The 18969-nt window shown below is 32.0% G+C and overlaps 2 protein-coding genes and 1 long non-coding RNA gene across 7 annotated transcripts; 1 reads left to right on the forward strand and 2 right to left on the reverse strand.

The window, feature by feature from the left end:
• Positions 1 to 680: 680 nt before the first annotated feature.
• Positions 681 to 3241, reverse strand: LOC137813857 (uncharacterized). 5 transcript variants are annotated; one of them, XR_016520538.1, is made up of 3 exons: positions 3021 to 3241; positions 2847 to 2907; positions 681 to 2494 (listed from the first exon to the last, which is right to left on the reverse strand). It is a non-coding gene; the product is annotated as an uncharacterized LOC137813857 (long non-coding RNA). The 5 variants fall into 5 exon arrangements; XR_016520536.1 differs by having other exon boundaries at positions 681 to 1049; positions 1870 to 2907; XR_016520537.1 differs by having other exon boundaries at positions 3009 to 3241.
• Positions 3242 to 11096: 7855 nt separating this feature from the next.
• Positions 11097 to 11791, forward strand: LOC150029584 (uncharacterized). Its single transcript, XM_090301641.1, has 2 exons — positions 11097 to 11401; positions 11494 to 11791. The coding sequence occupies exons 1-2, from the start codon at positions 11246 to 11248 to the stop codon at positions 11596 to 11598; spliced, it is 261 nt and encodes an 86-aa protein (XP_090157767.1). The 5' UTR covers positions 11097 to 11245; the 3' UTR covers positions 11599 to 11791.
• An 88-nt stretch (positions 11792 to 11879) lies between these two features.
• LOC137813858 (Chaperone DnaJ-domain superfamily protein) lies at positions 11880 to 18589 on the reverse strand. The gene is made up of 3 exons (XM_068616307.2): positions 18178 to 18589; positions 13076 to 13144; positions 11880 to 12623 (listed from the first exon to the last, which is right to left on the reverse strand). Exons 1-3 carry the CDS (start codon positions 18424 to 18426, stop codon positions 12039 to 12041), a joined length of 903 nt encoding a protein of 300 aa, XP_068472408.1. The 5' UTR covers positions 18427 to 18589; the 3' UTR covers positions 11880 to 12038.
• Positions 18590 to 18969: the final 380 nt, after the last annotated feature.

Here is an 18969-nt window from a genome sequence, read left to right on the forward strand (position 1 = left end):
CAATGGATCATTTTCTCTATATCTACTCATGACTTATGCATTCTTCCGAGTGTAGCTATTACTGTTTAAATAAAATAAAAATAGCCTAGATGTATCACGAGATATCATAGTCAATAATATCACGAATTAATATCAAATGAAGAAAAATAAATAAATAGAAAATAGAGAAATTTTATACTTTACTTCTTTATACTGTTAACATCAATAGAATATTCATACCAATTGAATATTATCATGTTTTAACATGATAATTAATGAATTAGGTTACTTGGATCTGTGAGCTAAACTAAAAGAAAGCAAAGAGTTTCACTCGGACTATCCAAGCATGCATGCAGAGTATTAATTTATTCTTTTTTTTTGTTTTTCAATCTCTCCATTTTCTTCTGTTCTCAATATGCTTTTCATGCTAAAAAAAGAAAGAGGGAGGAAAAAGATATATATATATATATATATATATATATATATATATATAAAAGTACAAGTCTCAAAGATCAAACAACAAATAACAGAAATCACCATGCACATGCATTATTATTTCATGAATGATTGTTTCTCATTACTATTATACCATGATGATGAATAATTCACATTATTGCACAATTGTTATTGAGTGAATCTCTTATAATCTCTAGTACTAACAACTAAACAGTCAAGTAATCTTTTTCTTGAATCAAAACTTAAAACAACATATGCATGTAAACAATTACTATTAACACATGTTCACAGTACTATACTACATCAATGTCATGTCTAGTACTATCAAACAACAAAGGGATGATGATGAACTAAGTGGAGATTGTACAAATTTACTCACACAATTAATAATTAATTAATTTCCCTAGAAGTGGGGGAGGGTAATAACAAGAACTGTTTGTAGGTGGTCTAAAAAGGCAAAAGACAACCCTTTGGGTGAAACCCCAAAAACAGCAACACATAGCAGTGCCCATCTATCCTCTTTATGAGGAAGACCAATGAATGCTCATAATTCTGGCATTTTTTGGCATGTTAACCAGTGATATACTTCCGTTCCAGTTTCTCTCAGTGTTTTTCTACTCTGATTCCACAAGCATTGATTAGTGGAATGGTACAATAAAACCATTTACAATTCAAGAATATACTACATCATTTTTTATGCAATTAACGCTAAATTTTTACAAGTTTGTTCTGATGTGACATTTTATTAGAACTCCCTAGTTATAATATTTTATCCGCATTTCAATTTCTTATAAAGATTGTTGTTGATATTGAAATATTGTCTTTTATTGTTAAAACCTAGAGTTATTAATTTTAAGACCTCCAATTGTATTATATAAACTTGTTCCAATAATGTTTTTATAAGATTTGAGTTTTAAACTTAAGATACTTCATAAGATCTCTATATTAGAGATGTTCTAAGTGTAAGATCTCTATATTAGAGATGTTCTAAGTGTAAAAGGGAAATAGAAGTCCTATTGCCATTTGTGTACAACCCAAAATGAAGTAAGTTCTTTTGTGTTTTAGCTTCACATTAGACATACTAAGTTCTTTGAAATACCATTTGAGTTTTGGATGACTGAGTTTCGGTTTCTCTCTATAAGGTTTCTCTCATATTAAGTGCATTTAGTAAATCACATCTAAATTTAAAGTATGAATTACTTCTAGAATAAAGATGAATCAATCGGGAATTGTCTATATTTTGCAATTGCTATTGCTATTGCTAGGAAATAATTTCATCATGATTTTTTATGCCAGTTCTATTTTGCAGTGACCACATACTCAATGACTAAAAAAATCTTTCGAGCTATACTAAACACTCCAAATCTACGAGAGTAAAACCTTCATTGCAGAAAATTAATACAGATAAAGAATTTTGAACCACAAGAAACTTACATGCTACTTCCATCCTTCAGGATTGAATTCGGTATATTGCTGCATGTTACCTGTTAGGAGCTAATAGAAGAAATGCCAAACTGTTTAATCCATTGTGTCAATAATTTAACATAAAAACAATTATTTAGTTTCATTATAAAAACTGCGTACATTACATGATTCTGGAATCATGAAAATTGATTGAAAATGATTCAGTAGAAAAATTGCATAGTCAAATCATTTAACAAAGAAAGAATTCGAATCTCACAGTCTTTGGAGAAGTTGCCAGCTCTGTATGAAACTAGGTATTGTTCCAGTAAAATTGTTATCATTTATTCTACTGCAGTGTGATAATGAATTGTATGCATGAGATGCAGTATATGAGTTAAGTAGTTGAGTTATAATTAAGAAGAAGGTCAAATATCAAAGTTCACAAGTCAGTCAAATTTTGTAGTCCAGCAGTGTAAGTGGTAAGTTCCCAGTCAATTGATTGGATGACAGAACCCTTCAGTGTTAAAATTGCAAAAAAAAAGTCATAAGAAAACATGATATCTTAAGTGAAAGTAAAAATAATAATATTAAAAATGAAAACAAGAAAAGGAATTGTTGTCTTACAATGTCTGCAAGTTAATTAGTTTCCCAAGCTCTAGTGGAACAACACCAGAAAATTGGTTAGCTTCAAGCATTCTAATTCGAGATAGGACAAATGAAGAGGTTAGTAAGGATGATAAACCACATACTACCACAATAACACTTTCAAAGTATACCTCATTCTTTCAATAAACATGATAATATCTAGGACAAATAGGAATGAATTGAATTAAAGCTTGGAACATACAGGTATTCTAAGAGAGGTAAAATTTCCTAGATGCTTTGGAATTTTACAGATAAGGGATTCACAAGAAGAGAATTGCACAGTTTTACGTAATATGTAACTAATATAAAATAAGAATTGTAGAATGAAAAGTTTGCAGTAGTTGGAAGAGACTCAGACTCACATTGAAGCTAATTTCATTGAAGCCCATTCCTCTGCCGGTGAAGCAATTGTAAGCAAAATCTCTGTCCACAGAATAAATTTAGGGTTGAAGATGGGGTAGATATACCGTAAACTTACGCGGAGCTTCGAAGCACAAAAATAAAAACAAAGAGCGAGAATTAACACGAATCGAAACTGATGCTTGAAGAGGTTCTTCGGAGCAGAGAAACGCCATTGTTGTAGTTGCTGTCGCCGTGCAGAGTGCGTTACCGTCGCCGTTGTTGCAGGGTGCGTTGCCGTCGTCGGTCCCGTCTCTGTTACAAAGTGTTGCAGAGCCGCAGGGTGCCTTGTCGTTGTCGTCGCCATTGCAGAGTGTTTTAGAGTGCGTTTGTGAGTTAGTGCATTTGTTGAGTGAAAGATGAGTAGAAAAGGTTAAAGAAAGATATAAATTTAGAAATTCAAACTTGCACTGTTTATTCAGATTTAAAAAAATTAAATAAGTTTTTAGAAAGTATGGATATCTATTTAAATTAATTTATAATTTTTTTAATTTAAATAATATTTTGAATTTATTATTAATTTAAGTTTATGTTTAAATAAAATTAAAAAGTTAAAATACTATTTTAAATGTAATTGTTAAATTGTTATTAATTACTTTAATATTATACTAAAATTAATAAATTAATAAATTTATTCATATTAATTTAAAATATTTTATAAATTAATAATTAGTTTTATAAAATTTAATCACTCTAGAAACTTTTTTTTTTGTTTCTAAATTAGTTACTATTAGAACATTTTCTTGTAGTGTATAGTTGCTCAAGCAATGATGAGACAAAATTTGGTGGTAGATTCTAGATCTTGGTGACTTTTGTAGCAAGTCACATCACTCAAGTGACATTATAACATAAAGTGAGAGATAATTCGCATTGATTCTCTCTCCTCAAGAACTCTTATCACTTAAGTGACACATAATTGTCCAAGTGATTATAAGCCTGAATTTGGAACTAGCTTCTAGATCGTGGTGGCTTGTGCAACAAGTCACATCGCTCAAGTGATGATGTGACGATTGAGAAATGAGAGAGTTAGTGTTGATTTTCTCTCCTCTAAAGTATTGGTCACTCAAACAATGAGTGAATACTCAAGGGAGAGAAATGTCTCATTAATTATCTCTCATCTAGAATTGGTATTTCCCAAGTGACATGAGCTCACTTAAGCAATATGATTTTTTCCTTAAATAGTGGGTTCACAACTTGAGTGATAAGTCCTCCCTTTTTTAGTGAAAATAGGTTGTTCAAGAGAGGTAGTCTTACTCATACAATATATATTTGGTTGTTATGGTATATTATATTTGAGATATATGTTTTTGTATATATTTATACAATGTAAGAAATTGGCTTATGTTTTGAGATAATATATAATGAATATATATAGACACACACATGATGTTGTATATTGTTTTGATACTTGAGATGGTATTATGGGTCATTTGTGATTGTAGTATTAAGTATAAAAGCCCATAAAAGAAAAGAAAAATGTCCTAACTTCCTTGATAGTTAAAATAACATTAATTAAGATATAAAATGGTGAGTATCTAAAGGAGGTTCTTGAATCAAAATATTTTATAGTAGATGCAAGGAATCGCTCTACCATATTAAACTAAGGTTGGGTTTTACTAATAGTATTTTTTATCTAGTCTGTAGTGGGACATTGATGACCCATATTTTGCGAAAACATTTATAGCTTTATTATGTAATGAAAACACTTCAAATATGATTTTCTTTTTGTTTTTTAAATATATTTTTTAATAGTAATAAATTAGGTTCAATACACATAACTGCATTTATTTTGTATTTTGATCTAATCTTACCTATGTTTACTATTTTGGCCATAAAATTTTATGTATATATTATTTTTGGTTGATTATAGTTTTATTGAATTCTATATTTCTATAATTTTAAAATAGATATATAATTTTCTGGATTTAGATTCTTTAGTATTTTTTATGATTTTTGGAAGTTGAGGTAGATTTGCTAAATTTTTGTATACAAACCTATGCGGATTCAATTTTCCTTATATCAGCTTGAACTTTTGTAATTAAGCTTATGAACTTAATTAAATCCTACACTTAGGTCCATATTTGCAGCTAATTAAATATCATATAAATAGACTAAATGTTTAGTTTTTCATTTTTAAAAGTTGTCTCTTCCTCTCCATTTCTTTCAAAATTTGAATTGCTTCTTCCTCTTCTCTTCTTTATGTTTTTCATTCTTTATTTATTGAGAACTAATTCTTGGAGTTCAACTCACGCAAATCTAGATCAAATAATCCAAATTGAGTTTTGCACCTATCATTTAATGTTGTGAATTTGTTCTTCTCCTATTTAATTTAAGATTTTCATTTTATTATATCAATTTTTGTTTCTAATTTTAGAAATCAAATTTTGAATCAATATAATATTGATTTGATAATTACATAAGGATTATATTGAATGATATATTGATTTAATTTTTATTTTCTAGTACAATAACGTTTATTATATTGAATTGATTTAATTGAATCGGTTAATTATAAAAACTTAGAACTCAATCTTTACAAAACTATGATAAGAGAAATTATATGGAACTTGAATATGTGAATTGACCTTTCATCTTCTTGTATTTCATTTTTTAATTTTTGTTTTCATTTTCAATTCCTAAATTTCCAAATTAATTTGTACGAAAATAATGTTAAATAGGAAATAATGCTTAATATTAAATAGAATCAATTGTATCCTTTGAGAATCGACATAGGTTGTGCTTGATCCTGCAAATTCTCAAAGAAAACCTAGTTACTTTGATTTCAAAATGACATTGAAGATCAAGCTTACTTAATACAAGTATTTCAAAATGGGTCTTACCCATGGGAAATAGTTAAGAATTCATGTTATCTTCAATAATAGTTTAATTGTAATTTGCATATTAATGAGTCATTCTTATTTGAGAATATATGATGAATATGTTTTATTCTTTCAACTTACCCTTGTTTTTATTACATAATTATTTTGTTATGATTGTTCTTAATACATAACAAGTGATACTACATATAAGGACAATAGTACTAGGAAAAGTTAGAAGTGTATTTCTTTGGTCTCCAGTTTGACTTGAGTGTTTTATAGTTAGTTTTGAAAACATGATAGTTTTAGGGAAACATTTCGCATATAAGTAACTTTTGAGTATATGTACATATGTATGAACATATATCTACACACTAAGTATAGTAGTCATTTTATCCAAGATGTTACATAAACTACTCAAACTTAACTAGTTTTGAACTCACAATATTTACTCAATTTCTAACCCTAAAAGTATTCTTTACTATTTTTTTTTGGAAAATAATTCCTTTAAATCTCTTTTTATAAACTTGTAAACTATGCCTCAAAACTAAAAGAAAAATAATAAGTTTTTATGAAACATGTCGATTTATATATCATGCCAATGGGCTTGGAGTAAAAGAAAATGCATGCATGTCGCAATGATTGTATATTGTATAGAAAAGAGTTTGACACATTACATAAGTGTCCAAGATGCGAAGTATTATGATACAAAGAGAAGGATAATGATAGTGATTAAGATAACACTAAAAAGAGTTCTCTCGCAAAAGTATTATGGTATCTTCCAATCATACCATGATTTAAACATTTATTCACTCTTTTTAACGATGCAAAGAGCCTTACATGCGTCAAAATTGAAGAATATGTGATGGAGTGTTACAAAATGCTTGTTGATTCATCAAAAGGAAGAAAGTTGATTCTTTGTATTCCAAATTTTGGAATGATTCAAGGAACTTAGACTTAGTCCTGTAACCGATGGAATGAATCTCTTATAGTGACTTAAGTAGCAAATATAGTTCATGGCCTATTTTTCTAATTATATATAATTTGTCGTATTGGTTTTGCAAGAAAATAAAATATATGATGTTATTTATGATGATATCAAGGCCAAGACAACCCGATAATGATATAAATGTCATGTTAATAGAAGCACCTTCAACAAAAGACACTTAATTTGTTCAGAATCATTTATCTTGAAAATGTAAGGGATCTAGAAAATAACCTTAGAATAAAAGTGGTATATTTTAAACGACACCTGAATACTTTATTATTAAAATAAAAAAAATTATAAATAGAAAATTCAGTTATTCATGTTTCATTTTAAAAGAACCACCATCTCTCTAAAACTTTTTATTTTCCTTTTCTCTCCTTTCTCTTTAAGATTTTGACCTCCTTGCTCGCCATTTTGACGATCGGAGTCCGCCATTAGACTCCTGACAGTGAATACTACAAGACTCCCCGATCAGAATCTATGATAGAGTAAGTTCATTTTTGCTCTTCTCCTTGAGTCAAATTTTGAACTTGTTAGGTTTGTTCTATCTAGGATTTACATGTGACTCTTTTAGCTTTAGGGTTAATCTCTGTTAACTTAGGGTCCTAGTGATATAGTTAGATTTTTTATCAAGACTTTGTGGTGCAGGTTAAACTACCTTTAAGCTTTTGGTAGATTTGGAGCTCTTAGTGAGCACCTGCTCAAGTTCAGGTAAGGGAAGCTAGTCTTATTATTTTCAATAGAACCCTAGGTTAGAAGATCTGGATTTTGCTTGCAGAATTGTCTCTTTTAAAAGTAAAGTAATATATTGACTAAAATGGTTAATTTTCAATATTATATATAAATTATTGAAGTGTTTGTGATTGAGAATTAAAAGTGTTAGAATGGTAATATAAATTATTTGAATTGTATTTGAATAGTTTGTTGAGTTACATAAAATGTGACGTTTGATGAGAATTGGTTGTTTGATTTTAAATGGTGATTGATTTAGAGAGCATATATGAGTAAGAACTGTCACTTGAATGTGTAGATTTATAAAACTATAAGTTAAATGAAATTTTAGTTAAGAAATATAACAGGTAAAACATGTTTATGCAAATTTTTCTGCAAATCTCGCTCAGGCGAGATATTTCTCGCTTAAACGAGAATAAAATGAAAAGATGGGGTGCTTTCGAGTTTGTTTTTGCCTAAGTGAGAAGAAATCTCACTCAGGTGAGGCCTGAGATGGAATTTTTGGTGCTTTTGGGTTTAATCTCGCTCAAACAAGAGAATTTTCGCTTGAACGAGACCCATTCTTGCCCAAGCAAGCAATTTTTTGCCCAAGCTATGCTTAAAAAAAAACTTAAAACTGAAAATTTATTACTTGCTTTTAAAAGGTTGGTTTATGTCTATGTTATAGATTTTACTTATAACTTATGTAAAATTTTGTTTTAAGTATATTTAATTGAAAAATCCTTTAATTAGATATTTATGTGATTATTGGATGAATTTTTGTGTGTTTTGAAATTCTATGTTTTGGTATGATTTAAATGTGTAATTTTAGATATTGTGAGATTTGGAATATGAATTTTTAATCAAGATATAATATTTTTAGGAAAGAAAATAACGTGTTAAGATTGTTAGAATGTGCATTAACTAGGGATTCGTCTACAAGGAGATATCCTGATTATCATGATAATGGAATTAAATGAAGTTATTCAAGTGGTGAGAGTCGAAGGAGGTTCATATCAATGGGTAAGTTGTTTGAAAGATAACTAACTTGACCTGTTATATGAGTTAACTCTGTCATACTAGGAGAGAGATGATATTGAGATTATTTATGGGCATAACTTTGTGGATTTCACAGTGAGATAATATAACAAGTGCAGATCTATGAGTCTAAGTTAATGCACAAGTCTTTCGAAAGTAGAGTCAAGTGTATGAGTATCTTGGTTAGTAGAAATCTGATATGAGAAATGTGAATAATGAATTATGATAGACAATTGATGGATTTTGAGAAAATGTATGAGAACTGATAGCTTTATGTTGATATTTAAAGTTATATTTATATTTGAAGTTTTAAAAATAGCTAGTTTACCTAGTTGTTTGTTGATTGCATTGTGGTTTATTTTTTTAATATGTGATGATCGTGTATTTACACCAGAGCAGATGATGTTACAGGTGATATATTTCCTCAATGAGAAGTTGGAGGATTGAAATGTTTATTTTATTTTAAATATTTTGTTTTAATTTTATGTGAATATTTAAAATCTCTATGAAGAGAAATATATTTTAAAACAATGTAGGAAAAAGTTATATATATATATATATATATATTACAAATTATGATTATTAAATGTGGAAAAAAATACAGAAAAGTTATAGAAAACAAATTTGAAAAACATGAATATTTTTCAAGAACTAGTTCTTAGTCATATTAAATTCAAGAGAAGAGAAGTTGAATTCAAGTATGAATTTTGTTTTTCAAGTGAATTATTTAAATCATATTATATTTAAAAGAAAATATGGTTTCTTGATAAATAGATGTGCTAGTTTTAGTATTTTTTTTTTTAATTTCCAAGAATATTAAAGATTGAATGTCAGTAATATAATAAATAAAAGATGAGAGAAAAAAAACCATAATTTATAATAATTTACTCTTATAAAAGAATTACATTGTTCAACGATCTTGGCCAAGTCAAAATATACTATATTTCAATATTTTACCGTACACGTTAGAAAAAAAACACAAAAACCAAAAATCAAAATATTGAACCCTAAATACAACACTTTGAGAAACCTTATTATCATAAGAACACCTTGATCACTCTAATTAAAAACTAATAACACAGGAAAAAAAGAGAGAACAATATCACCTCGTAAGAATTAGCTCAAAATTGTAAAAGAGAAATAACGGTGGTCTTCAATGTGTTCATTTCAATTTAAGACTTTGGAACCATTGATCCAATAAAGACTTTAAAAAAGTATTTACAAGCTAACCAAACAACTCTCAAAATTGAAAAATATTTTTGTACTATCGGAAGATATTTAAATTAATTTCATTTTGTTTTCGATGGGGTAGCTTGGTTATATAACTTATATTTCAATATATTAAACTTATTTTAATCCATTCATGTGTTAGGCCAACATATTAATCTTTTAAAGTATACTTCTAATCTATTAAAATCATTAAAATAACCAATTTTAATCTATTAAAATATTTTTTTAGTCAATTAAAAAATATAGATGCAATTTTTAAAGGATTAAATTATTTTAATTGATTAAATCATATTTTTAATCTATTAAAATAAAACATAATAACTCCAAATATATAAAAAAAAAAACACTTTTAAATGACTTCTCTACTTTACTTGACAAAACCAAGATCAATTTTTCAACACTTTGTATCATCATTTTCAGGAAATTAAATATTCCATCTCCAGGATTTCCTCAATCATTAATATCATGATTAGATGTCACATTAAATTTTCTTACAAGCGGATGGGTTATATCGTGTATCTAAACAACTAATAATGATTTTAGATTAAAGGAAGTTTCTTTTAACGTTGATATTTGACAACAAAGATAAAAAAAATTGTTTAAAAACTTTCAAAAACTAAAACTGTTAAAAAAAGTTTTATTAAAAATAAAAAATAAAAATCTGAAAAATTTAGGGAAAAATTACGTTAAACTCTATTTATAAAAAAACGAATACAACATGGCATTTTAAATTAGGTGGAAAGATTTTAAAGGGTCAAGGTAGATGCATTTTGAATTCTAAAATGCAACCTGCAGTTGAGAGGTGTTTATTCCCCCAGAAAATTAGGTAAATTACTTTTTGTACAATTGTAATTATTTTAATAGCTTACAAATAGGTTTTCTCGTTCATATGTTAGGTTATAAATTGCTTTGAATTTGGTACATGAATCAATAAATTAATCCATATAAAAACCAAGATCATTATTGATTCATGTGTTAAATTTCTGTCCCCCTCAACAAAATTGAGACTCGGTCCCTTTGTGCAACTGAATATTGCCTTACATAGGAGAAATGAAATTTTTGGTCAGACCAAAAAATAGATCTTCAAGTTTAACAAAACAGCATGAAAAAGAAATATGATACCAAATAATAATGCTGCAGAGAATTAGTCAGTGGAGTAGATGGATGAGCAAGATGTGGTCAACTTTGGATGATCCAAAAGATCCAGCTGATGCATGATATGTATAGAACATTGCTGTTATATTGTATATATATATATTTTCCTTTATGCCAAGGTTTTACAAAGTCCAATATGCAAAAAGGGAAAGCGTTACATTTGAGAGTGTAAACAACACTGGTTCTTAAAGAAAAGTCACACATAGACCCGTACAACGCAGCGTCTGCCTTTCCTTGCTTTTACTAATTCATTCATTGTTACAATTAAAATGATTCTCATATAAAAACAACTCGACCTCAACATAATCAAAGCACATATGATACAAACAATTCTTTACTTGATTTGGTTGCCTTCAGTTTTCGTTCTTTCTTTCTGACTTCCTATTACTGTAAATTCAGCCTCTTTGTTGTTGCCTTGGAAGACATGTGCCCTCTCAGGTTCATCCTCGTCTTTTTCTCCGCCGCATTGGCAGCCTACTTCGCCTGGACCACCGTGCGCTCCTCCCCAGAGATTGACCTCACCATCCAAGACCAGAACAACGAAGCCTCCACCGACAAGGATAATTTCAATTTCATCAAGGTGCCCTCTGTTCCATTTTTTGTATACAATTCATCACCATTCTTGAGTTTCTTCTTTTAAATCCTGACTGGTAGTTTTTTCTTTGGTGTCAGATGATTCAGAATGGATTCTGGGTATTTGTTGACATGGCCAGCGGGAGGTATATGTGGAGAACTTTGATGTCCAGGAATGATACTGTTCAAGTAAAGAGCTCTTAGATGTTGGAACTTCTCAAATCTTGATGGTTGTTGCAGAAACTTTTAATTCATTATTTTATTTTCACTACCGGTGTCGAGAAACCTGTAAATTCTGGTCTTTCTTTTCTTTCTGCAAATGCTTGATAGGTAAAAGGGGAAGTAACTTGTACAATTCAATAATTTTGCAAACTAATTTCAGTGCTCATTTTCCAAAGCCTTATGCCTCATTCTCAACACTTTTTCTCCCTTCTATTCCAACACTGCACACAGCTACACACTCAGGGACAAGATGGAAATTGGCATAACACAACTCATCAACCGTTTATGCACTTTATTTATAATCATAAAATAACAATTATTTACATTTACCAGAATATATTATAATGTACAAACACTATAATAGAGAATATAGTTAGATGTACAAGTTCAGAAAATATGGTAATTGCAGTTCGACAATGTGTTTATATTAGGTCAGACTGTAGCTTAATGGACATGTAGAGAAGCGCCAATAGAGCACCTTGGGGAAGTGGTGCATACCTTGCGAGGTAGGAGCCAACCCACATGGCCACCACAATTAGTGCAACAACACTACTACTGGTTTTCCCGCAAACCCAACTTGCAAAAGACAAGCACAACGTTAGCAATATGCCACCCCTCCCACCCAAAATCCATGCTATTACATGACCAATTTTATAACCGGTGTCCAACTTTTCATCGAACAATGCTGTCAGGCCGCTAAATGTTAGAGAGAGTCGGGATCCAAACGTCTGAAACAAAAATAATGACAAGAACGCTGATCTAAGCACTTCAATAAAAGAACCTCTCTCTTCACCTTCTTCCTCCTCTGTTTCACTGCTGTACTCCTCATTTACATTGTAATCCTCCCCGTATCTTTCACTATGCATTCTTTTCCTCCGTTGAGCCCATCTATAGACTCTTACCTGATCTTCAAACTCAGTACTGTAACTCCATTTTTCCCTGGGAGAGTTCTGACTAAATTGAAGTTCTTGATCATACTGAACTCTAGTTGCTTCATTAGATAGTACCTGTTTAAGGATATAAAGAACTAGACATCGTCATTGGATTTCCAAAGGTAGATATGCTCCAAAGCACAAGAAAAACAAAAAAGGAGCAAACCATATATATTACAGAAGGAATTCTAGGAACTTCATAAAATGCTTCAAAATTCAAAAATTACTTTATAAATGTAATAAATTTGTGGGATGAAAAACTTGACTACATTAAAAACTGAAAGAAAGCATAGCAATAAGTTTGTTATGCTCTCTATTTGAAAACCATTAACTAAATGTCACTTGGTTACATTCTATTCTGCTTTCTTGTCTCTACCAAAGAACATTGTTGTGGAACCAGTAAAACTGCATAGTGTAACAGTAGGGTCCCTATTAAAAATGTAGAACTTTTCATTGCCCAAGAAAAGGAAATTAAATCCCTGGTAACAGAAACTATTTCCATATATCAAGAAATAACAATTGCTCACTTCATATGCATGATGGATGCTCTTGAATAATTCTGCAGCATGCGGATCCCTGCTAACGTCGGGATGATACTGCACTCACAGCAAAATACCGGACAAGATAAAATGAGAAAGCATTATTTACAAATTAAGATACCAAATATACTGCCACTTCTATAGTAGACAAGTATTGAATTCACTCTATCTAATGCAGCTTGAGCATTTATCATGCAAACTCTAATTGATTTTAGTAAATGAACCTGTTGAAAGGATTAGTGATAAAACAAGCAACGAAGGATGGTACCTTTCTGGTACCATGTTCAGAAGAGAGAAACTGAAAAAGAATAGAATGAAAGCCTGTGTGTTGGATACACACATGAGTATTCTTAATTATAATGAAGAAGAAATACATAAAAAGGAACAAAATCAATATCTAATAATGGGACATATCTATTTCCCTATCAAATCATATCATATTTCCCTATTTAATGTGATGATCATATATATAAGAGAACCCTTAACTCATAGTAGCTGGAGGATTCAAGGAGTGACTGTACTTTCCAACAGCTCCAATCATCTTGAAACTTTTAGAATGCACAACATTAAAAGGGATTTTGATCCTACAGAAGAATTAAAAAGTATTTTGATTAGTTTTAGCCTTTGCTTCTCTAATACAAACATCTCATGTGCTTTTTTTTGCATTTTAGCCATTATAACTGTCACTTTGTTTGATACTTATAAACATATGCAAATCCACAAGATCTTTCACATTATCTCGCTTGGCAATCGGATCAAGGGCAGAACCTGCTGCTAAAAATATTATTCCAAACTAAATGTTGAAAATTTCATGAAATGTTTGTACCCTAGTATCGTCTTTTTTCAACCCAAATGTTACATCATTTAAACAACCATATTTCTCAAAGTTTCCTTGATACTAAGCTTGATTTCAATCAAGCGAGATTCTTAGGCAAGCACCAACATCTCCCTTCCCCTTTATTTGATGTCTCTTGGCCCTAGTTACCCCACCAGTTGCAATCTTGGCTGAAAATTCTGATAGGTTCCCAAAAAGAAAGACTAAGACTCTCTCAAAGAACCAAGATAAAAGAAAGAATAACTGTTTTTATTCCAGCACTGTTCAGAACGCTCAAAAGAATTATAAAGGAAAATAGTTCCTTTCACACAGGTATTATCCTGTCGCCACTTTACACATACAAATCAGCTACCCTCTCCCATACCAGGTTGGTCTTTATTTAAAGACCACCCGTAACTAACTCACTAATCCCCTTATCCTTTATTTTTAAATTTCCTTCTATGATACACCCTCCATATTCTATCCTTATTTTCTTGCCTAACATTACTCCCTTCTCCAAAACAACCTTGTCTTCAAGGTTGAAACCTGGAAATTGCTCTTTGATGGTTGCCACGTCCTCCCATGTAGCAGTATCATTGTCCCCTTCATTCTATCTTATTAAGATTTGTGGAACGTGTGCTCCTTGAGCTGTTACTTCACGTCTATCCAAAATTTCTTTTGGATAAAAATTCACACATTGTCCCTGAAACTCTTGAGGCAATTCTGGATATATTTGGTGCAGTCCCTCTACTAACTTGAGTTGGGAAACATAGAAAACTGGGTGTATTCGAGCTTGTTCCAGTAATTGTAGCCTAAAAGCCACCGAACCCACCTTTGCTAGAACTGAAAAATGCCCATAATATTGCTGCAAGTTTAGGATGCAATGCAATCGACTAGGCATAGATAGTTGTCGATGCGGATGAATCTTCAAGTATACCATATCTCCTACTTTCATTGGAGAAATTCTTCTGGCAAACTTGGACATTTGATCCTGCACTCTTGTTAAATGAAATTTGAGGTGTGTAAGGGCCTCATCCTAATTCATTAAATCTTGTGCCCCCGCCTTTACCATTGTTTCCCCGGGAAAAAAACGAGCCAGAGATGGAGGAGGTCGTCCATACACAACTTCAAAAGGTGTACACTTTGCTAAACTGGTGTTATACCAATATTCCGCCCAAGGAAGGAATATCGCCCACATTTTGGGTTGCTCTGAACTAAAGTAACGAAGGTATGTTTCCAGCGTTCTATTCAAAACCTCCGTTTGACCATCCTTTTCTGGATGATACTCCGTGCTCATTCTCAGCATTGTCCCCTGCAATTTGAATATTTCCTTCTAAAAAAGACTTAGAAACGTTGAGTCTCTATCGCTGACAATGGAATCTCACCACCTCTTTAACAAACACCTCTGCGATGATCTAGCGAAATACGGATGTTTAAGACAAATGAAATGCCCATACTTACTAAGACGATCCACTACCACCAAAATCGCATCCTTCCCGCATGATTTAGGAAGTCTAACAATGAAATCCATACTTATCTCCTCCCAAATTGCTTTGGGAATTGGCAACGGTTGAAGCAATCCTTGTGGTGAGCACACCTGATACTTGTTCTGCTGATACATTGCACATGTGTGTACATATTCGGTGATGGTCTTCTTCATGCCCATCCAATGCAAGGACTGAGCTATTCTTTTGTAGGTGCGGAAAATTCCTGAATGTCCTCCCATAAGAGTAGTATGGTATTCCTGGAGTAGTTTAGGAATCCAACTCGAAGATGATCATAAGACCATCCTGCCCTTGTAATGGAGTTGACAGTTTTTATATTGTTCTTATATGTTTCTATGATAAATAGCTATTAGAATTATGTTTTACCTTTTATCATGAATCTAACTATTCATGATATGATTTGCTTGAAATTCTGATTCACAATTTATGGTTACCCGTATTCTTTTATCAATACTATAGAGAGAAAAAAAAATCTCTAAACTTGATGATACCACAGCTTCATCTATAACCTCTTTAAACCATACACTAATGACAGGTGCTTCCACAAATACATCAAACACCTCGACAGAGCCTACAGAAAGCACTCTTACAGATCCATTTGATATTTTCTTACAGAACCAAGTTTACAACTCAATGGCAAAAATTACATTGAATGGACTCAATCTGTGAAGTTGGACATAGATGGGAAAGGAAAATTGAGATAACTAATGGGAGAAGTCATATAAGTTAGAAAATTGGAGGGATGACCGCTCTTTCACAAGATGAAAGTTAGAAAATTCCCTCATTACTACCTGGTTGGGTTGATCAACTCCATGGAACTAGTAGTAGGAAAACCCTATTTGTTTCTAACTACAGCCAAAACTGGTTGCAATTTTGGATGTGAATACTATTCAGACCTGAAGAATTCATCAAAGATTTTATTACTTGAAGACAAAATTGCAGAAATTGAAACAATATGTCACATCATATTACAACTTGATAATAACTTGTTGGCAAGAGTTAGACTATGTTATGGAGATAATTGGGAAATCCCAGAGATTCTAATCAGTTCAAGAAGAGAGAGGAGAATGTTCGTGACATGAGTAGATTTCATCACTGGCCCTAATTGGAGTCTTGATGTAAGAGGATGAATCAAGAAGGAATCAAATATATTACAGAGGTCTTTTCTAAGGTTAGAATGATGAATCGAGAAGGAAGATTATGTTGAACACTCATGAACCATCCTCAGTCATACTTGGCATATCTTTTGCAATTAGACAACAGTCCACTATTGATTTTGATAAGTTTAACTTTCAAGTTGCATTGTTTTATTAAATTAAAATTGCACAGTTCAACTTTGCAAAATGAAAGACAAAGCTAATATGCCATTACATTACATATAAGTGGAGGAGGATACATGGAAAACATGCTCCAGACTTGCAAACAATTACAACTAAAGTATTAAGCCTGGCATGTAGCTCACCAAGGTGTAAGCACAATGGAGTACATTGAAGTACAACTAACTATTTTTAAAAAATTATACAATACAATGTAATGTCTAAGAAGAAAAGCAAGTTTGGGCATCAAAAGCTGCAAGACATGGTTTTTGACGTACAATCATCAACTCTTAAAGATTGTAGTGACAACATGGATGGAATTCACCTTATTCTCCCAGATGAAATTGATGATTGTAACAAGGGGTAGGTAGAAGAAATGGGTGAAGATGGAGAAGTGGTTGAAGATGAATTGATCTTTGGTATGATAGCTTGACTTAGGGAGTTGTTGATCATATAAGTGGGGTTGGCTCGGTGAGCTAGACAACCAAATAGAGTCCCTAGACAGCATTCGAGACTTAACCCAATTGCACATATTTAAAAGGAGGAGGAGGAAGAAGAACATCTTTGATGATGATGAACAAGAGAAAGGTAATGAGGAAGAACTTAAAAGTGGATATAGAAATTCTATTTAAGGAATCACTTGTAATAAGCACAAGGCAAAGTATTTACTTTGATTATTAGTCTTGCATTTGAATGTAGTGACAATGACAATAGATTTTGATTATTGATATTAATTATGACTTTGTCTTTCCTCTTTAATTTGGTAAGTTTTCTATTTTTCAGTATTTACATGTGCATGATATAAAATTACAAAATTATGCATATTTGTGTGCTAGACTTCGCAATAGAAGCTGTCATGCGGTATGTAGGATTGACTATTTAGTAATTATATGGTTTAGATTCACTTCTCTAATGCTATGGTCTGTTATAGTTGTTACTAGCCTAGAGAAATCCATTTCATATAAACCATAAACTCCATCCTTAAACCATTACCCTGTCTCCTAAATGGCCTCTAAAGTAGAGAACATATATAAGTAATCCCCCAATGCTAAAAATCATGCTAAATAATTCTCAGATATTAAAAAGTCCTTCAAATCTGTCCATGAATGTTAGTTAAAGTATAAAACTTAAGAACTAAAGTCATGGATATTCAACACTTAGGGGATTACTCGTATAATTTTATTATTTTGGTTTGACCTGTTAGGAGAGAAGATAAACTTGCGGTAATATTACACGACCAATCACCAGGCACCAGAAATTGTCAAATAATTTGAAACAATTACAAAATACTAAAATGCCAAAGAAAAAGAATAACCAAAATTCCTATAAGTTAGCATAACCTAATTCTTAGGTTTTCACGTCAAATCGAGAATCATCCCAGCTCGTAGCGTATTCCAACGCAGACTAGGAACGGAACATCAATCAATAAAGTATTCATGCGAAATGGAAGAAGACCTTGCGGGCGAGGAGGCGATAAGCGCGTTTGATCTCGACAGCGGTGGCAGTGCGGGCGACGCCGAGCACGGCGTAGTGATTATGGCCGCCGTTGACGGCAGCGGGCGAGGAGGAGGCCACGACGAGTGGAGAGCGCCGGCGAGGAGGGTTGGCCCAGCAGGAAGGTGCGGCGGAGTGGAAGGGACTGGAATCGGCGGCGCCACCATAGCGTCCGACGGAGATGGATCCCACCACAAGGTGCGATTGCATTGTTAGTGAGTGGGAACTGTTAACTGCGAGCGAGTCTGTGGTGTTCAGTGCAAGATTTTTCCTTTTTCATTCTCTTTTTGTGTGTACATAAAATCGAATTAGGTTTTAGTTATTTGTTACATCTTCGCTAATATCTAAAAGTATAGCTTCAACACATTATTCTGTGAGTCATAAAAAAGAATAAATAATAATATTCTTTTAACAGTAATTTGGAGTGAAATACACAACAAAAAAATAATTTATTATATAAATTAAGACAGGAAGAAAAACCCATGAGACACCCTTCAGCCTTGTCTATGGGACAGACGCCATGATTCCCGTAGAGATACAGGAGAGCTCCCCCAGATTCTTTGGCCAGTAGTACCCGCGCGGAGTACTCTACTTGCCAAAGCGCGACCACCCACATGGCTTCCGCACACCCCCTCGTGCAGCTCAGACATGAGTCTGGTGCATTGTTCGCCGTGTACACAGATCTGCACAGGGTGAGAAAATCCAAATCTAAATAGGCTTCCATCTATGAGAGTAAACTTACTTGAACCCCTC

The sequence above is a fragment of the Phaseolus vulgaris genome, chromosome 1, assembly GCF_051622355.1.
Source record: "Phaseolus vulgaris cultivar YP4 chromosome 1, ASM5162235v1, whole genome shotgun sequence".
Classification (NCBI taxonomy): domain Eukaryota; kingdom Viridiplantae; phylum Streptophyta; class Magnoliopsida; order Fabales; family Fabaceae; genus Phaseolus; species Phaseolus vulgaris.